Here is a 24,025-nt window from a genome sequence, read left to right on the forward strand (position 1 = left end):
AACATCGTCTACTGATACTACCACTACCAGCACAATTGCAAAAACTACCAGCACCCCATCATCATCTACTACTCATTCAACTACAATCACACCAACAACATTGTCTACTGATTCTACCACTAGCAGCACAACTGCAACAACGACTAGCACCCCAACATCATCTACTGCTCCTTCAACTACAATGAAGCCAACAACAACCTCTACAACTTCTACTACCATCACCCCACCAACATCGTCTAATGATATTACCACTAGCAGCACAACTGCAAAAACTACCAGCACCCCATCATCATCTACTACTCATTCAACTACAATCACACCAACAACATTGTCTACTGATTCTAACACTAGCAGCACAACTGATTCCACTACCAGCATGCCTTCATCATCTACTGCTTCTTCAACTACAATCAAGCCAACAACAACCTCTACAACTTCCACTTCCATCACCCCATCAAAATTGTCTACTGATATTACCACTAGCAGCACAACTGCAAAAACTCCCAGCACCCCATCATCATCTACTACTCCTTCTACTACAACGACCACATCAACATCCTCTTCTGATTCTACCGCTACCAGCACAACTCCTTCCACTACCAGCATCCCTTCATCATCTACTGCTTCAACTACAATCAAGCCAACAACAACTACAATTTCCACTTCCATCACCCCATCAACATCATCTACTGATACTTCCACTACCAGCACAACTGCAAAAACTACCAGCACCCCATCATCATCTACTACTCATTCAACTACAATCACACCAACAACATCCTCCACAACAACTACCACTACCAACACCCCATCAACATTGTCTACTGATTCTACCACTACCAGCACAACTTCTTCCACTACCAGCACCCCATCATCATCTACTTCTCCTTCCACTACAACCACCTCATCAAAATCCTCTGATACAACTACTACCAGCACAACTGCAACAAGTACTAGCACCCCATCATCATCTACTGCTCTTTCAACTACAATCAAGCCAACAACAACCTCTACAACTTCCACTACCATCACCCCATCAACATCGTCTAATGATGTTACCACTAGCAGCACAACTGCAAAAACTACCAGCAGCCCATCATCATCTACTACTCATTCAACTACAATCACACCAACAACATTGTCTACTGATTCTAACACTAGCAGCACAACTGATTCCACTACCAGCATGCCTTCATCATCTACTGCTTCTTCAACTACAATCAAGCCAAGAACAACCTCTACAACTTCCACTTCCATCACCCCATCAACATTGTCTACTGATATTACCACTACCAGCACAACTGCAAAAACTACCAGCACCCCATCATCATCTACTACTCATTCAAATACAATCACACCAACAACATCCTCCACTACAACTTCCACTACCAACACCCCATCAACATCCTCTACTGATTCTACCACTAGCAGCACAACTGCAAAAACTCCCAGCACCCCATCATCATCTACTTCTCCTTCCACTACAAAGACCACATCAAAATCCTCTACTGATACAACCACTACCAGCACAACTGCAAAACCTACCAGCACCCCATCATTATCTACTGCTCCTTCAACTACAATCAAGCCAACAACAACCTCTACAACTTCCACTAACATCACCCCATCAACATCGTCTAATGATATTACCACTAGCAGCACAACTGCAAAAACTACCAGCAGCCCATCATCATCTACTACTCATTCAACTACAATCACACCAACAACATTGTCTACTGATTCTAACACTAGCAGCACAACTGATTCCACTACCAGCATGCCTTCATCATCTACTGCTTCTTCAACTACAATCAAGCCAACAACAACCTCTACAACTTCCACTTCCATCACCCCATCAACATTGTCTACTGATATTACCACTACCAGCACAACTGCAAAAACTACCAGCACCCCTTCATCATCTACTACTCATTCAACTACAATCACACCAACAACATCCTCCACTACAACTTCCACTACCAACACCCCATCAACATCCTCTACTGATTGTACCACTAGCAGCACAACTGCAAAAACTCCCAGCACCCAATCATCATCTACTTCTCCTTCCACTACAAAGACCACATCAAAATCCTCTACTGATACAACCACTACCAGCACAACTGCAAAAACTACCAGCACCCCATCATCATCTACTACTCATTCAACTACAATCACACCAACAACATTGTCTACTGATTCTAACACTAGCAGCACAACTGATTCCACTACCAGCATGCCTTCATCATCTACTGCTTCTTCAACTACAATCAAGCCAACAACAACCTCTACAACTTCCACTTCCATCACCCCATCAACATTGTCTACTGATATTACCACTACCAGCACAACTTCAAAAACTACCAGCACCCCATCATCATCTACTACTCATTCAACTACAATCACACCAACAACATCCTCCACTACAACTTCCACTACCAACACCCCATCAACATCCTCTACTGATTCTACCACTAGCAGCACAACTGCAAAAACTCCCAGCACCCCATCATCATCTACTTCTCCTTCCACTACAAAGACCACATCAAAATCCTTTACTGATACAACCACTACCAGCACAACTGCAAAACCTACCAGCACCCCATCATCATCTACTGCTCCTTCAACTACATTCAAGCCAACAACAACCTCTACAACTTCCACTACCATCACCGCAACAACATCGTCTAATGATATTACCACTAGCAGCACAACTGCAAAAACTACCAGCAGCCCATCATCATCTACTACTCATTCAACTACAATCACACCAACAACATTGTCTACTGATTCTAACACTAGCAGCACAACTGATTCCACTACCAGCATGCCTTCATCATCTACTGCTTCTTCAACTACAATCAAGCCAACAACAACCTCTACAACTTCCACTTCCATCACCCCATCAACATTGTCTACTGATATTACCACTACGAGCACAACTGCAAAAACTACCAGCACCCCATCATCATCTACTACTCATTCAACTACAATCACACCAACAACATCCTCCACTACAACTTCCACTACCAACACCCCATCAACATCCTCTACTGATTCTACCACTAGCAGCACAACTGCAAAAACTCCCAGCACCCAATCATCATCTACTTCTCCTTCCACTACAAAGACCACATCAAAATCCTCTACTGATACAACCACTACCAGCACAACTGCAAAAACTACCAGCACCCCATCATCATCTACTACTCATTCAACTACAATCACACCAACAACATTGTCTACTGATTCTAACACTAGCAGCACAACTGATTCCACTACCAGCACCCCTTCATCATCTACTACTCATTCAACTACAATCACACCAACAACATCCTCCACTACAACTTCCACTACCAACACCCCATCAACATCCTCTACTGATTGTACCACTAGCAGCACAACTGCAAAAACTCCCAGCACCCAATCATCATCTACTTCTCCTTCCACTACAAAGACCACATCAAAATCCTCTACTGATACAACCACTACCAGCACAACTGCAAAAACTACCAGCACCCCATCATCATCTACTACTCATTCAACTACAATCACACCAACAACATTGTCTACTGATTCTAACACTAGCAGCACAACTGATTCCACTACCAGCATGCCTTCATCATCTACTGCTTCTTCAACTACATTCAAGCCAACAACAACCTCTACAACTTCCACTTCCATCACCCCATCAACATTGTCTACTGATACAACCACTACCAGCACAACTGCAAAAACTACCAGCACCCCATCATCATCTACTACTCATTCAACTACAATCACACCAACAACATCCTCCACTACAACTTCCACTACCAACACCCCATCAACATCCTCTACTGATTCTACCACTAGCAGCACAACTGCAAAAACTCCCAGCACCCCATCATCATCTACTTCTCCTTCCACTACAAAGACCACATCAAAATCCTCTACTGATACAACCACTACCAGCACAACTGCAAAACCTACCAGCACCCCATCATCATCTACTACTCATTCAACTACAATCACACCAACAACATCATCCACTACAACTTCCACTACCAACACCCAATCAATATCCTCTACTGATTCTACCACTTCCAGGACAACTTCTTCCACTACCAGCACCCCATCATCATCTACTACTCCTTCTACTACAACAACCACATCAACATCCTCTTCTGATTCTACCGCTACCAGCACAACTCCTTCCACTACCAGCATCCCTTCATCATCTACTTCTCCTTCTACTACAATCAAGCCAACAACAACCTCTACAACTTCCACTTCCATCACTCCATCAACATCGTCTACTGATACTTCCACTACCAGCACAATTGCAAAAACTACCAGCACCCCATCATCATCTACTACTCATTCAACTACAATCACACCAACAACATCCTCCACAACAACTTCCACTACAATCACCCCATCAACATCGTCTACTGATTCTACCACTACCAGCACAACTTCTTCCACTACCAGCACCCCATCATCATCTACTTCTCCTTCCACTACAACCACCTCATCAAAATCCTCTGATACAACTACTACCAGCACAACTGCAACAAGTACTAGCACCCCATCATCATCTACTGCTCCTTCAACTACAATCAAGCCAACAACAACCTCTACAACTTCCACTACCATCACCCCATCAACATCGTCTAATGATATTACCACTAGCAGCACAACTGCAAAAACTACCAGCACCCCATCATCATCTACTATTCATTCAACTACAATCACACCAACAACATTGTCTACTGATTCTAACACTAGCAGCACAACTGATTCCACTACCAGCATCCCTTCATCATCTACTTCTCCTTCTACTACAATCAAGCCAACAACAACCTCTACAACTTCCACTTCCATCACTCCATCAACATCCTCTACTGATTCTACCACTAGCGGCACAACTTCTTCCACTACCAGCACCCCATCATCATCTACTACTCCTTCTACTACAACAACCACATCAACATCCTCTTCTGATTCTACCGCTACCAGCAACACTCCTTCCACTACCAGCATCCCTTCATCATCTACTACTCCTTCTACTAAAATCAAGCCAACAACAACCTCTACAACTTCCACTTCCATCACCCCATCAACATCGTCTACTGATACTTCCACTACCAACACAATTGCAAAAACTACCAGCACCCCATCATCATCTACTACTCATTCAACTACAATCACACCAAGAACATCCTCCACAACAACTTCCACTACCATCACCCCATCAACATCGTCTAATGATATTACCACTAGCAGCACAACTGCAAAAACTACCAGCACCCCATCATCATCCACTATTCATTCAACTACAATCACACCAACAACATTGTCTACTGATTCTAACACTAGCAGCACAACTGATTCCACTACCAGCATGCCATCATCATCTACTGCTTCTTCAACTACAATCAAGCCAACAACAACCTCTACAACTTCCACTTCCATCACCCCATCAACATTGTCTACTGATATTACCACTACCAGCACAACTGCAAAAACTACCAGCACCCCTTCATCATCTACTACTCATTCAACTACGATCACACCAACATCATCCACTACAACTTCCACTACCAACACCCCATCAATATCCTCTACAGATTCTACCACTACCAGCACAACTTCTTCCACTACCAGCACCCCATCATCATCTACTACTCCTTCTACTACAACGACCACATCAACATCCTCTTCTGATTCTACCGCTACCAGCACAACTGATTCCACTACCAGCATGCCTTCATCATCTACTGCTTCTTCAACTACAATCAAGCCAACAACAACCTCTACAACTTCCACTTCCATCACCACATCAACATTGTCTACTGATATTTCCACTACCAGCACAACTGCAAAAACTCCCAGCACCCCATCATCATCTACTACTCATTCAACTACAATCACACCAACAACATTGTCTACTGATTCTAACACTAGCAGCACAACTGATTCCACTACCAGCATGCCTTCATCACCTACTGCTTCTTCAACTACAATCAAGCCAACAACAACCTCTACAACTTCCACTTCCATCACCACATCAACATTGTCTACTGATATTACCACTACCAGCACAACTGCAAAAACTACCAGCACCCCATCATCATCTACTACTCATTCAACTACGATCACACCAACAACATCATCCACTACAACTTCCACTACCAACACCCCATCAATATCCTCTACAGATTCTACCACTACCAGCACAACTTCTTCCACTACCAGCACCCCATCATCATCTACTACTCCTTCTACTACAACGACCACATCAACAACCTCTACAACTTCCACTTCCATCACCCCATCAACATTGTCTACTGATATTTCCACTACCAGCACAACTGCAAAAACTCCCAGCACCCCATCATCATCTACTACTCATTCAACTACAATCACACCAACAACATCCTCCACTACAACTTCCACTACCAACACCCCATCAATATCCTCTACTGATTCTACCACTACCAGCACAACTTCTTCCACTACCAGCACCCCATCGTCATCTACTTCTTCTTCCACTACAACCACCACATCAAAATCCTCTACTGATACAACTACTACCAGCACAACTGCAACAAGTACTAGCACCCCATCATCATCTACTGCTCCTTCAACTACAATCAAGCCAACAACAACCTCTACAACTTCTACTACCATCACCCCATCAATATCCTCTACTGATTCTACCACTACCAGCACAACTTCTTCCACTACCAGCGCCCCATCATCATCTACTACTCCTTCTACTACGACCACATCAACATCCTCTTCTGATTCTACCACTACCAGCACAACTTCTTCCACTACCAGCGCCCCATCATCATCTACTACTCCTTCTACTACGACCACATCAACATCCTCTTCTGATTCTACCGCTACCAGCACAACTCCTTCCACTACCAGCATGCCTTCATCATCTACTGCTTCTTCAACTACAATCAAGCCAACAACAACCTCTACAACTTCCACTTCCATCACCCCATCAACATTGTCTACTGATACTACCACTACCAGCACAACTGCAAAAACTTCCAGCACCCCATCATCATCTACTACTCCTTCTACTACAACGACCACATCAACATCCTCTTCTGATTCTTCCGTTACCAGCACAACTCCTTCCACTACCAGCATGCCTTCATCATCTACTGCTTCTTCAACTACAATCAAGCCAACAACAACCTCTACAACTTCCACTTCCATCACCCCATCAACATTGTCTACTGATATTACCACTACCAGCATAACTGCAAAAACTACCAGCACCCCATCATCATCTACTACTCATTCAACTACGATCACACCAACAACATCATCCACTACAACTTCCACTACCAACACCCCATCAATATCCTCTACAGATTCTACCACTACCAGCACAACTTCTTCCACTACCAGCACCCCATCATCATCTACTACTCCTTCTACTACAACGACCACATCAACATCCTCTTCTGATTCTACCGCTACCAGCACAACTCCTTCCACTAACAGCATGCCTTCATCATCTACTGCTTCTTCAACTACAATCAAGCCAACAACAACCTCTACAACTTCCACTTCCATCACCCCATCAACATTGTCGACTGATATTTCCACTACCAGCACAACTGCAAAAACTCCCAGCACCCCATCATCATCATCTACTACTCATTCAACTACAATCACACCAACAACATTGTCTACTGATTCTAACACTAGCAGCACAACTGATTCCACTACCAGCATGCCTTCATCATCTACTGCTTCTTCAACTACAATCAAGCCAACAACAACCTCTACAACTTCCACTTCCATCACTCCATCAACATCGTCTACTGATACTTCCACTACCAGCACAATTGCAAAAACTACCAGCACCCCATCATCATCTACTACTCATTCAACTACAATCACACCAACAACACCCTCCACAACAACTTCCACTACAATCACCCCATCAACATCGTCTACTGATTCTACCACTACCAGCACAACTTCTTCCACTACCAGCACCCCATCATCATCTACTTCTCCTTCCACTACAACCACCTCATCAAAATCCTCTGATACAACTACTACCAGCACAACTGCAACAAGTACTAGCACCCCATCATCATCTACTGCTCCTTCAACTACAATCAAGCCAACAACAACCTCTACAACTTCCACTACCATCACCCCATCAACATCGTCTAATGATATTACCACTTGCAGCACAACTGCAAAAACTACCAGCACCCCATCATCATCTACTATTCATTCAACTACAATCACACCAACAACATTGTCTACTGATTCTAACACTAGCAGCACAACTGATTCCACTACCAGCATGCCTTCATCATCTACTGCTTCTTCAACTACAATCAAGCCAACAACAACCTCTACAACTTCCACTTCCATCACCCCATCAACATTGTCTACTGATATTACCACTACCAGCACAACTGCAAAAACTACCAGCACCCCATTATCATCTACTACTCATTCAACTACAATCACACCAACAACATACTCCACTACAACTTCCACTACCAACACCCCATCAACATCCTCTACTGATTCTACCACTAGCAGCACAACTGCAAAAACTCCCAGCACCCAATCATCATCTACTTCTCCTTCCACTACAAAGACCACATCAAAATCCTCTACTGATACAACCACTACCAGCACAACTGCAAAAACTACCAGCACCCCATCATCATCTACTACTCATTCAACTACAATCACACCAACAACATCCTCCACTACAACTTCCACTACCAACACCCCATCAACATCCTCTACTGATTCTACCACTAGCAGCACAACTGCAAAAACTCCCAGCACCCCATCATCATCTACTTCTCCTTCCACTACAAAGACCACATCAAAATTCTCTACTGATACAACCACTACCAGCACAACTGCAAAACCTACCAGCACCCCATCATCATCTACTACTCATTCAACTACAATCACACCAACATCATCCACTACAACTTCCACTACCAACACCCAATCAATATCCTCTACTGATTCTACCACTTCCAGGACAACTTCTTCCACTACCAGCACCCCATCATCATCTACTACTCCTTCTACTACAACAACCACATCAACATCCTCTTCTGATTCTACCGCTACCAGCACAACTCCTTCCACTACCATCATCCCTTCATCATCTACTTCTCCTTCTACTACAATCAAGCCAACAACAACCTCTACAACTTCCACTTCCATCACTCCATCAACATCGTCTACTGATACTTCCACTACCAGCACAATTGCAAAAACTACCAGCACCCCATCATCATCTACTACTCATTCAACTACAATCACACCAACAACATCCTCCACAACAACTTCCACTACAATCACCCCATCAACATCGTCTACTGATTCTACCACTACTAGCACAACTTCTTCCACTACCAGCACCCCATCATCATCTACTTCTCCTTCCACTACAACCACCTTATCAAAATCCTCTGATACAACTACTACCAGCACAACTGCAACAAGTACTAGCACCCCATCATCATCTACTGCTCCTTCAACTACAATCAAGCCGACAACAACCTCTACAACTTCCACTACCATCACCCCATCAACATCGTCTAATGATATTACCACTAGCAGCACAACTGCAAAAACTACCAGCACCCCATCACCATCTACTATTCATTCAACTACAATCACAAAGACAACATTGTCTACTGATTCTAACACTAGCAGCACAACTGATTCCACTACCAGCATGCCTTCATCATCTACTGCTTCTTCAACTACAATCAAGCCAACAACAACCTCTACAACTTCCACTTCCATCACCCCATCAACATTGTCTACTGATATTACCACTACCAGCACAACTTCAAAAACTACCAGCACCCCATCATCATCTACTACTCATTCAACTACAATCACACCAACAACATCCTCCACTACAACTTCCAGTACCAACACCCCATCAACATCCTCTACTGATTCTACCACTAGCGGCACAACTTCTTCCACTACCAGCACCCCATCATCATCTACTACTCCTTCTACTACAACAACCACATCAACATCCTCTTCTGATTCTACCGCTACCAGCAACACTCCTTCCACTACCAGCATGCCTTCATCATCTACTGCTTCTTCAACTACAATCAAGCCAACAACAACCTCTACAACTTCCACTTCCATCACCCCATCAACATTGTCTACTGATATTACCACTACCAGCACAACTGCAAAAACTACCAGCACCCCTTCATCATCTACTACTCATTCAACTACGATCACACCAACATCATCCACTACAACTTCCACTACCAACACCCCATCAATATCCTCTACAGATTCTACCACTACCAGCACAACTTCTTCCACTACCAGCACCCCATCATCATCTACTACTCCTTCTACTACAACGACCACATCAACATCCTCTTCTGATTCTACCGCTACCAGCACAACTCCTTCCACTACCAGCATACCTTCATTATCTACTGCTTCTTCAACTACAATCAAGCCAACAACAACCTCTACAACTTCCACTTCCATCACCCCATCAACATTGTCTACTGATATTTCCACTACCAGCACAACTGCAAAAACTCCCAGCACCCCATCATCATCTACTACTCATTCAACTACAATCACACCAACAACATTGTCTACTGATTCTAACACTAGCAGCACAACTGATTCCACTACCAGCATGCCTTCATCATCTACTGCTTCTTCAACTACAATCAAGCCAACAACAACCTCTACAACTTCCACTTCCATCACCACATCAACATTGTCTACTGAAATTACCACTACCAGCACAACTGCAAAAACTACCAGCACCCCATCATCATCTACTACTCATTCAACTACGATCACACCAACATCATCCACTACAACTTCCACTACCAACACCCCATCAATATCCTCTACAGATTCTACCACTACCAGCACAACTTCTTCCACTACCAGCACCCCATCATCATCTACTACTCCTTCTACTACAACGACCACATCAACATCCTCTTCTGATTCTACCGCTACCAGCACAACTCCTTCCACTACCAGCATGCCTTCATCATCTACTGCTTCTTCAACTACAATCAAGCCAACAACAACCTCTACAACTTCCACTTCCATCACCCCATCAACATTGTCTACTGATATTTCCACTACCAGCACAACTGCAAAAACTCCCAGCACCCCATCATCATCTACTACTCATTCAACTACAATCACACCAACAACATCCTCCACTACAACTTCCACTACCAACACCCCATCAATATCCTCTACTGATTCTACCACTACCAGCACAACTTCTTCCACTACCAGCACCCCATCGTCATCTACTTCTTCTTCCACTACAACCACCACATCAAAATCCTCTACTGATACAACTACTACCAGCACAACTGCAACAAGTACTAGCACCCCATCATCATCTACTGCTCCTTCAACTACAATCAAGCCAACAACAACCTCTACAACTTCTACTACCATCACCCCACCAACATCGTCTAATGATATTACCACTACCAGCACAACTGCAAAAACTACCAGCACCCCATCATCATCTACTACTCATTCAACTACAATCACACCAACAACAATGTCTACTGATTCTAACACTAGCAGCACAACTGATTCCACTACCAGCATGCCTTCAGCATCTACTGCTTCTTCAACTTCAATCAAGCCAACAACAACCTCTACAACTTCCACTTCAATCACCCCATCAACATTGTCCACTGATATTACCACTACCAGCACAACTGCAAAAACTACCAACACCCCATCATCATCTACTACTCATTCAACTACAATCACACCAACAACATCCTCCACTACAACTTCCACTACCATCACCCCATCAACATCCTCTACTGATTCTACCACTACCAGCACAACTTCTTCCACTACCAGCGCCCCATCATCATCTACTACTCCTTCTACTACAACGACCACATCAACATCCTCTTCTGATTCTACCGCTACCAGCACAACTCCTTCCACTACCAGCATGCCTTCATCATCTACTGCTTCTTCAACTACAATCAAGCCAACAACAACCTCTACAACTTCCACTTCCATCACCCCATCAACATTGTCTACTGATATTACCACTACCAGCACAACTGCAAAAACTTCCAGCACCCCATCATCATCTACTACTCCTTCTACTACAACGACCACATCAACATCCTCTTCTGATTCTACCGCTACCAGCACAACTCCTTCCACTACCAGCATGCCTTCATCATCTACTGCTTCTTCAACTACAATCAAGCCAACAACAACCTCTACAACTTCCACTTCCATCACCCCATCAACATTGTCGACTGATATTTCCACTACCAGCACAACTGCAAAAACTCCCAGCACCCCATCATCATCTACTACTCATTCAACTACAATCACACCAACAACATTGTCTACTGATTCTAACACTAGCAGCACAACTGATTCCACTACCAGCATGCCTTCATCATCTACTGCTTCTTCAACTACAATCAAGCCAACAACAACCTCTACAACTTCCACTTACATCACCCCATCAACATTGTCTACTGATATTACCACTACCAGCACAACTGCAAAAACTACCAGCACCCCATCATCATCTACTACTCATTCAACTACGATCACACCAACATCATCCACTACAACTTCCACTACCAACACCCCATCAATATCCTCTACAGATTCTACCACTACCAGCACAACTTCTTCCACTACCAGCACCCCATCATCATCTACTACTCCTTCTACTACAACGACCACATCAACATCCTCTTCTGATTCTACCGCTACCAGCACAACTCCTTCCACTACCAGCATGCCTTCATCATCTACTGCTTCTTCAACTACAATCAAGCCAACAACAACCTCTACAACTTCCACTTCCATCACCCCATCAACATTGTCGACTGATATTTCCACTACCAGCACAACTGCAAAAACTCCCAGCACCCCATCATCATCTACTACTCATTCAACTACAATCACACCAACAACATTGTCTACTGATTCTAACACTAGCAGCACAACTGATTCCACTACCAGCATGCCTTCATCATCTACTGCTTCTTCAACTACAATCAAGCCAACAACAACCTCTACAACTTCCACTTACATCACCCCATCAACATTGTCTACTGATATTACCACTACCAGCACAACTGCAAAAACTACCAGCACCCCATCATCATCTACTACTCATTCAACTACGATCACACCAACATCATCCACTACAACTTCCACTACCAACACCCCATCAATATCCTCTACAGATTCTACCACTACCAGCACAACTTCTTCCACTACCAGCACCCCATCATCATCTACTACTCCTTCTACTACAACGACCACATCAACATCCTCTTCTGATTCTACCGCTACCAGCACAACTCCTTCCACTACCAGCATGCCTTCATCATCTACTGCTTCTTCAACTACAATCAAGCCAACAACAACCTCTACAACTTCCACTTCCATCACCCCATCAACATTGTCTACTGATATTACCACTACCAGCACAACTGCAAAAACTTCCAGCACCCCATCATCATCTTCTACTCCTTCTACTACAACGACCACATCAACATCCTCTTCTGATTCTACCGCTACCAGCACAACTCCTTCCACTACCAGCATGCCTTCATCATCTACTGCTTCTTCAACTACAATCAAGCCAACAACAACCTCTACAACTTCCACTTCCATCACCCCATCAACATTGTCTACTGATATTACCACTACCAGCACAACTGCAAAAACTCCCAGCACCCCATCATCATCTACTACTCATTCAACTACAATCATACCAACAACATCCTCCACTACTACTTCCACTACCAACACCCCATCAATATCCTCTACTGATTCTACCACTACCAGCACAACTTCTTCCACTACCAGCACCCCATCGTCATCTACTTCTTCTTCCACTACAACCACCACATCAAAATCCTCTGATACAACTACTACCAGCACAACTGCAACAAGTACTAGCACCCCATCATCATCTACTGCTCCTTCAACTACAATCAAGCCAACAACAACCTCTACAACTTCTACTACCATCACCCCACCAACATCGTCTAATGATATTACCACTACCAGCACAACTGCAAAAACTACCAGCACCCCATCATCATCTACTACTCATTCAACTACAATCACACCAACAACAATGTCTACTGATTCTAACACTAGCAGCACAACTGATTCCACTACCAGCATGCCTTCATCATCTACTGCTTCTTCAACTACAATCAAGTCAACAACAACCTCTACAACTTCCACTTCCATCACCCCATCAACATTGTCTACTGATATTACCACTACCAGCACAACTGCAAAAACTTCCAGCACCCCATCATCATCTACTACTCCTTCTACTACAACGACCACATCAACATCCTCTTCTGATTCTACCGCTACCAGCACAACTCCTTCCACTACCAGCATGCCTTCATCATCTACTGCTTCTTCAACTACAATCAAGCCAACAACAACCTCTACAACTTCCACTTCCATCACCCCATCAACATTGTCGACTGATATTTCCACTACCAGCACAACTGCAAAAACTACCAGCACCCCATCATCATCTACTACTCATTCAACTACGATCACACTAACAACATCATCCACTACAACTTCCACTACCAACACCCCATCAATATCCTCTACAGATTCTACCACTACCAGCACAACTTCTTCCACTACCAGCACCCCATCATCATCTACTACTCCTTCTACTACAACGACCACATCAACATCCTCTTCTGATTCTACCGCTACCAGCACAACTCCTTCCACTACCAGCATGCCTTCATCATCTACTGCTTCTTCAACTACAATCAAGCCAACAACAACCTCTACAACTTCCACTTCCATCACCCCATCAACATTGTCTACTGATATTACCACTACCAGCACAACTGCAAAAACTTCCAGCACCCCATCATCATCTTCTACTCCTTCTACTACAACGACCACATCAACATCCTCTTCTGATTCTACCGCTACCAGCACAACTCCTTCCACTACCAGCATGCCTTCATCATCTACTGCTTCTTCAACTACAATCAAGCCAACAACAACCTCTACAACTTCCACTTCCATCACCCCATCAACATTGTCTACTGATATTACCACTACCAGCACAACTGCAAAAACTCCCAGCACCCCATCATCATCTACTACTCATTCAACTACAATCACACCAACAACATCCTCCACTACTACTTCCACTACCAACACCCCATCAATATCCTCTACTGATTCTACCACTACCAGCACAACTTCTTCCACTACCAGCACCCCATCGTCATCTACTTCTTCTTCCACTACAACCACCACATCAAAATCCTCTGATACAACTACTACCAGCACAACTGCAACAAGTACTAGCACCCCATCATCATCTACTGCTCCTTCAACTACAATCAAGCCAACAACAACCTCTACAACTTCTACTACCATCACCCCACCAACATCGTCTAATGATATTACCACTACCAGCACAACTGCAAAAACTACCAGCACCCCATCATCATCTACTACTCATTCAACTACAATCACACCAACAACAATGTCTACTGATTCTAACACTAGCAGCACAACTGATTCCACTACCAGCATGCCTTCATCATCTACTGCTTCTTCAACTACAATCAAGCCAACAACAACCTCTACAACTTCCACTTCCATCACCCCATCAACATTGTCTACTGATATTACCACTACCAGCACAACTGCAAAAACTTCCAGCACCCCATCATCATCTACTACTCCTTCTACTACAACGACCACATCAACATCCTCTTCTGATTCTACCGCTACCAGCACAACTCCTTCCACTACCAGCATGCCTTCATCATCTACTGCTTCTTCAACTACAATCAAGCCAACAACAACCTCTACAACTTCCACTTCCATCACCCCATCAACATTGTCGACTGATATTTCCACTACCAGCACAACTGCAAAAACTACCAGCACCCCATCATCATCTACTACTCATTCAACTACGATCACACTAACAACATCATCCACTACAACTTCCACTACCAACACCCCATCAATATCCTCTACAGATTCTACCACTACCAGCACAACTTCTTCCACTACCAGCACCCCATCATCATCTACTACTCCTTCTACTACAACGACCACATCAACATCCTCTTCTGATTCTACCGCTACCAGCACAACTCCTTCCACTACCAGCATGCCTTCATCATCTACTGCTTCTTCAACTACAATCAAGCCAACAACAACCTCTACAACTTCCACTTCCATCACCCCATCAACATTGTCTACTGATATTACCACTACCAGCACAACTGCAAAAACTTCCAGCACCCCATCATCATCTTCTACTCCTTCTACTACAACGACCACATCAACATCCTCTTCTGATTCTACCGCTACCAGCACAACTCCTTCCACTACCAGCATGCCTTCATCATCTACTGCTTCTTCAACTACAATCAAGCCAACAACAACCTCTACAACTTCCACTTCCATCACCCCATCAACATTGTCTACTGATATTACCACTACCAGCACAACTGCAAAAACTTCCAGCACCCCATCATCATCTACTACTCCTTCTACTACAACGACCACATCAACATCCTCTTCTGATTCTACCGCTACCAGCACAACTCCTTCCACTACCAGCATGCCTTCATCATCTACTGCTTCTTCAACTACAATCAAGCCAACAACAACCTCTACAACTTCCACTTCCATCACCCCATCAACATTGTCGACTGATATTTCCACTACCAGCACAACTGCAAAAACTCCCAGCACCCCATCATCATCTACTACTCATTCAACTACAATCACACCAACAACATTGTCTACTGATTCTAACACTAGCAGCACAACTGATTCCACTACCAGCATGCCTTCATCATCTACTGCTTCTTCAACTACAATCAAGCCAACAACAACCTCTACAACTTCCACTTACATCACCCCATCAACATTGTCTACTGATATTACCACTACCAGCACAACTGCAAAAACTACCAGCACCCCATCATCATCTACTACTCATTCAACTACGATCACACCAACATCATCCACTACAACTTCCACTACCAACACCCCATCAATATCCTCTACAGATTCTACCACTACCAGCACAACTTCTTCCACTACCAGCACCCCATCATCATCTACTACTCCTTCTACTACAACGACCACATCAACATCCTCTTCTGATTCTACCGCTACCAGCACAACTCCTTCCACTACCAGCATGCCTTCATCATCTACTGCTTCTTCAACTACAATCAAGCCAACAACAACCTCTACAACTTCCACTTCCATCACCCCATCAACATTGTCTACTGATATTACCACTACCAGCACAACTGCAAAAACTTCCAGCACCCCATCATCATCTTCTACTCCTTCTACTACAACGACCACATCAACATCCTCTTCTGATTCTACCGCTACCAGCACAACTCCTTCCACTACCAGCATGCCTTCATCATCTACTGCTTCTTCAACTACAATCAAGCCAACAACAACCTCTACAACTTCCACTTCCATCACCCCATCAACATTGTCTACTGATATTACCACTACCAGCACAACTGCAAAAACTTCCAGCACCCCATCATCATCTACTACTCATTCAACTACAATCACACCAACAACATCCTCCACTACTACTTCCACTACCAACACCCCATCAATATCCTCTACTGATTCTACCACTACCAGCACAACTTCTTCCACTACCAGCACCCCATCGTCATCTACTTCTTCTTCCACTACAACCACCACATCAAAATCCTCTGATACAACTACTACCAGCACAACTGCAACAAGTACTAGCACCCCATCATCATCTACTGCTCCTTCAACTACAATCAAGCCAACAACAACCTCTACAACTTCTACTACCATCACCCCACCAACATCGTCTAATGATATTACCACTACCAGCACAACTGCAAAAACTACCAGCACCCCATCATCATCTACTACTCATTCAACTACAATCACACCAACAACAATGTCTACTGATTCTAACACTAGCAGCACAACTGATTCCACTACCAGCATGCCTTCATCATCTACTGCTTCTTCAACTACAATCAAGCCAACAACAACCTCTACAACTTCCACTTCCATCACCCCATCAACATTGTCTACTGATATTACCACTACCAGCACAACTGCAAAAACTTCCAGCACCCCATCATCATCTACTACTCCTTCTACTACAACGACCACATCAACATCCTCTTCTGATTCTACCGCTACCAGCACAACTCCTTCCACTACCAGCATGCCTTCATCATCTACTGCTTCTTCAACTACAATCAAGCCAACAACAACCTCTACAACTTCCACTTCCATCACCCCATCAACATTGTCGACTGATATTTCCACTACCAGCACAACTGCAAAAACTACCAGCACCCCATCATCATCTACTACTCATTCAACTACGATCACACTAACAACATCATCCACTACAACTTCCACTACCAACACCCCATCAATATCCTCTACAGATTCTACCACTACCAGCACAACTTCTTCCACTACCAGCACCCCATCATCATCTACTACTCCTTCTACTACAATGACCACATCAACATCCTCTTCTGATTCTACCGCTACCAGCACAACTCCTTCCACTACCAGCATGCCTTCATCATCTACTGCTTCTTCAACTACAATCAAGCCAACAACAACCTCTACAACTTCCACTTCCATCACCCCATCAACATTGTCTACTGATATTACCACTACCAGCACAACTGCAAAAACTTCCAGCACCCCATCATCATCTTCTACTCCTTCTACTACAACGACCACATCAACATCCTCTTCTGATTCTACCGCTACCAGCACAACTCCTTCCACTACCAGCATGCCTTCATCATCTACTGCTTCTTCAACTACAATCAAGCCAACAACAACCTCTACAACTTCCACTTCCATCACCCCATCAACATTGTCTACTGATATTACCACTACCAGCACAACTGCAAAAACTCCCAGCACCCCATCATCATCTACTACTCATTCAACTACAATCACACCAACAACATCCTCCACTACTACTTCCACTACCAACACCCCATCAATATCCTCCACTGATTCTACCACTACCAGCACAACTTCTTCCACTACCAGCACCCCATCGTCATCTACTTCTTCTTCCACTACAACCACCACATCAAAATCCTCTGATACAACTACTACCAGCACAACTGCAACAAGTACTAGCACCCCATCATCATCTACTGCTCCTTCAACTACAATCAAGCCAACAACAACCTCTACAACTTCTACTACCATCACCCCACCAACATCGTCTAATGATATTACCACTACCAGCACAACTGCAAAAACTACCAGCACCCCATCATCATCTACTACTCATTCAACTACAATCACACCAACAACAATGTCTACTGATTCTAACACTAGCAGCACAACTGATTCCACTACCAGCATGCCTTCATCATCTACTGCTTCTTCAACTACAATCAAGCCAACAACAACCTCTACAACTTCCACTTCCATCACCCCATCAACATTGTCTACTGATATTACCACTACCAGCACAACTGCAAAAACTTCCAGCACCCCATCATCATCTACTACTCCTTCTACTACAACGACCACATCAACATCCTCTTCTGATTCTACCGCTACCAGCACAACTCCTTCCACTACCAGCATGCCTTCATCATCTACTGCTTCTTCAACTACAATCAAGCCAACAACAACCTCTACAACTTCCACTTCCATCACCCCATCAACATTGTCGACTGATATTTCCACTACCAGCACAACTGCAAAAACTACCAGCACCCCATCATCATCTACTACTCATTCAACTACGATCACACTAACAACATCATCCACTACAACTTCCACTACCAACACCCCATCAATATCCTCTACAGATTCTACCACTACCAGCACAACTTCTTCCACTACCAGCACCCCATCATCATCTACTACTCCTTCTACTACAACGACCACATCAACATCCTCTTCTGATTCTACCGCTACCAGCACAACTCCTTCCACTACCAGCATGCCTTCATCATCTACTGCTTCTTCAACTACAATCAAGCCAACAACAACCTCTACAACTTCCACTTCCATCACCCCATCAACATTGTCTACTGATATTACCACTACCAGCACAACTGCAAAAACTCCCAGCACCCCATCATCATCTACTACTCATTCAACTACAATCACACCAACAACATCCTCCACTACAACTTCCACTACCAACACCCCATCAATATCCTCTACTGATTCTACCACTACCAGCACAACTTCTTCCACTACCAGCACCCCATCGTCATCTACTTCTTCTTCCACTACAACCACCACATCAAAATCCTCTGATACAACTACTACCAGCACAACTGCAACAAGTACTAGCACCCCATCATCATCTACTACTCATTCAACTACAATCACACCAACAACATCCTCCACTACAACTTCCACTACCAACACCCCATCAATATCCTCTACTGATTCTACCACTACCAGCACAACTTCTTCCACTACCAGCACCCCATCATCATCTACTACTCCTTCTACTACAACGACCACATCAACATCCTCTTCTGATTCTACCGCTACCAGCACAACTCCTTCCACTACCAGCATGCCTTCATCATCTACTGCTTCTTCAACTACAATCAAGCCAACAACCTCTACAACTTCCACTTCCATCACCCCATCAACATTGTCTACTGATATTACCACTACCAGCACAACTGCAAAAACTTCCAGCACCCCATCATCATCTACTACTCATTCAACTACAATCACACCAACAACATCCTCCACTACAACTTCCACTACCAACACCCCATCAATATCCTCTACTGATTCTACCACTACCAGCACAACTTCTTCCACTACCAGCACCCCATCATCATCTACTACTCCTTCTACTACAACAACCACATCAACATCCTCTTCTGATTCTACCGCTACCAGCACAACTCCTTCCACTACCAGCATCCCTTCATCATCTACTGCTTCTTCAACTACAATCAAGCCAACAACAACCTCTACAACTTCCACTTCCATCACCCCATCAACATTGTCTAATGATATTACCACTAGCAGCACAACTTCTTCTACTACCAGCACCCCATCATCATCTACTGCTCCTTCAACTACAATCAAGCCAGCAACCTCTCAAACTTCCACTACCATCACCCCATCATCATCTACTACTCCTTCTACTACAACAACCACATCAACATCCTCTTCTGATTCTACCGCTACCAGCACAACTCCTTCCACTACCAGCATCCCTTCATCATCTACTGCTTCTTCAACTACAATCAAGCCAACAACAACCTCTACAACTTCCACTTCCATCACCCCATCAACATTGTCTAATGATATTACCACTAGCAGCACAACTTCTTCTACTACCAGCACCCCATCATCATCTACTGCTCCTTCAACTACAATCAAGCCAGCAACCTCTCAAACTTCCACTACCATCACCCCATCATCATCTACTACTCCTTCTACTACAACAACCACATCAACATCCTCTTCTGATTCTACCGCTACCAGCACAACTCCTTCCACTACCAGCATCCCTTCATCATCTACTGCTTCTTCAACTACAATCAAGCCAACAACAACCTCTACAACTTCCACTTCCATCACCCCATCAACATTGTCTAATGATATTACCACTAGCAGCACAACTTCTTCTACTACCAGCACCCCATCATCATCTACTGCTCCTTCAACTACAATCAAGCCAGCAACCTCTCAAACTTCCACTACCATCACCCCATCAACATCGTCTACTGATTCTACCACTACCAGCACAACTTCTTCCACTACCATCACCCCATCATCATCTACTACTCCTTCCACTACAACGACCACATCAACATCATCTTCTGATACCACCACTACCAGCACAATTCCTTCCACTACCGGCATGCCTTCATCATCTACTGCTTCTTCAACTACAATCAAGCCAACAACAACCTCTACAACTTCCACTTCCATCACCCCATCAACATTGTCTACTGATATTACCACTACCAGCACAACTGCAAAACCTACCAGCACCCCATCATCATCTACTACTCATTCAACTACAATCACACCAACATCATCCACTACAACTTCCACTACCAACACCCCATCAATATCCTCTACTGATTCTACCACTACCAGCACAACTTCTTCCACTACCAGCACCCCATCATCATCTACTACTCCTTCTACTACAACAACCACATCAACATCCTCTTCTGATTCTACCGCTACCAGCACAACTCCTTCCACTACCAGCATCCCTTCATCATCTACTGCTTCTTCAACTACAATCAAGCCAACAACAACCTCTACAACTTCCACTTCCATCACCCCATCAACATTGTCTAATGATATTACCACTAGCAGCACAACTTCTTCTACTACCAGCACCCCATCATCATCTACTGCTCCTTCAACTACAATCAAGCCAGCAACCTCTCAAACTTCCACTACCATCACCCCATCATCATCTACTACTCCTTCTACTACAACAACCACATCAACATCCTCTTCTGATTCTACCGCTACCAGCACAACTCCTTCCACTACCAGCATCCCTTCATCATCTACTGCTTCTTCAACTACAATCAAGCCAACAACAACCTCTACAACTTCCACTTCCATCACCCCATCAACATTGTCTAATGATATTACCACTAGCAGCACAACTTCTTCTACTACCAGCACCCCATCATCATCTACTGCTCCTTCAACTACAATCAAGCCAGCAACCTCTCAAACTTCCACTACCATCACCCCATCAACATCGTCTACTGATTCTACCACTACCAGCACAACTTCTTCCACTACCATCACCCCATCATCATCTACTACTCTTTCCACTACAACGACCACATCAACATCATCTTCTGATACCACCACTACCAGCACAATTCCTTCCACTACCAGCATGCCTTCATCATCTACTGCTTCTTCAACTACAATCAAGCCAACAACAACCTCTACAACTTCCACTTCCATCACCCCATCAACATTGTCTACTGATATTACCACTACCAGCACAACTGCAAAACCTACCAGCACCCCATCATCATCTACTACTCATTCAACTACAATCACACCAACATCATCCACTACAACTTCCACTACCAACACCCCATCAATATCCTCTACTGATTCTACCACTACCAGCACAACTTCTTCCACTACCAGCACCCCATCATCATCTACTACTCCTTCTACTACAACAACCACATCAACATCCTCTTCTGATTCTACCGCTACCAGCACAACTCCTTCCACTACCAGCATCCCTTCATCATCTACTGCTTCTTCAACTACAATCAAGCCAACAACAACCTCTACAACTTCCACTTCCATCACCCCATCAACATTGTCTAATGATATTACCACTAGCAGCACAACTTCTTCTACTACCAGCACCCCATCATCATCTACTGCTCCTTCAACTACAATCAAGCCAGCAACCTCTCAAACTTCCACTACCATCACCCCATCATCATCTACTACTCCTTCTACTACAACAACCACATCAACATCCTCTTCTGATTCTACCGCTACCAGCACAACTCCTTCCACTACCAGCATCCCTTCATCATCTACTGCTTCTTCAACTACAATCAAGCCAACAACAACCTCTACAACTTCCACTTCCATCACCCCATCAACATTGTCTAATGATATTACCACTAGCAGCACAACTTCTTCTACTACCAGCACCCCATCATCATCTACTGCTCCTTCAACTACAATCAAGCCAGCAACCTCTCAAACTTCCACTACCATCACCCCATCATCATCTACTACTCCTTCTACTACAACAACCACATCAACATCCTCTTCTGATTCTACCGCTACCAGCACAACTCCTTCCACTACCAGCATCCCTTCATCATCTACTGCTTCTTCAACTACAATCAAGCCAACAACAACCTCTACAACTTCCACTTCCATC

General features: G+C 44.0%; 2 protein-coding genes across 2 annotated transcripts; both read left to right on the plus strand.

Annotated features, from left to right (window-relative positions):
* Nucleotides 1-4,081: 4,081 nt before the first annotated feature.
* Nucleotides 4,082-8,658, plus strand: LOC143484599 (uncharacterized; the record flags this gene model as incomplete). Its single annotated transcript, XM_076983410.1, has 3 exons — nt 4,082-4,605; nt 6,508-7,120; nt 8,575-8,658. Coding segments are annotated over 3 exons (1,221 nt in total), but the record flags the coding sequence as incomplete, so codon positions are not given.
* A 697-nt stretch (nt 8,659-9,355) lies between these two features.
* LOC143484600 (uncharacterized) lies at nt 9,356-17,949 on the plus strand (the record flags this gene model as incomplete). The annotated part of the gene is made up of 5 exons (XM_076983411.1): nt 9,356-9,986; nt 10,908-11,642; nt 14,685-14,826; nt 15,997-16,451; nt 17,897-17,949. Coding segments are annotated over 5 exons (2,016 nt in total), but the record flags the coding sequence as incomplete, so codon positions are not given.
* Between the last annotated feature and the right edge of the window lie 6,076 nt (nt 17,950-24,025).

The sequence above is a fragment of the Brachyhypopomus gauderio genome, chromosome 20, assembly GCF_052324685.1.
Source record: "Brachyhypopomus gauderio isolate BG-103 chromosome 20, BGAUD_0.2, whole genome shotgun sequence".
NCBI lineage: Eukaryota > Metazoa > Chordata > Actinopteri > Gymnotiformes > Hypopomidae > Brachyhypopomus > Brachyhypopomus gauderio.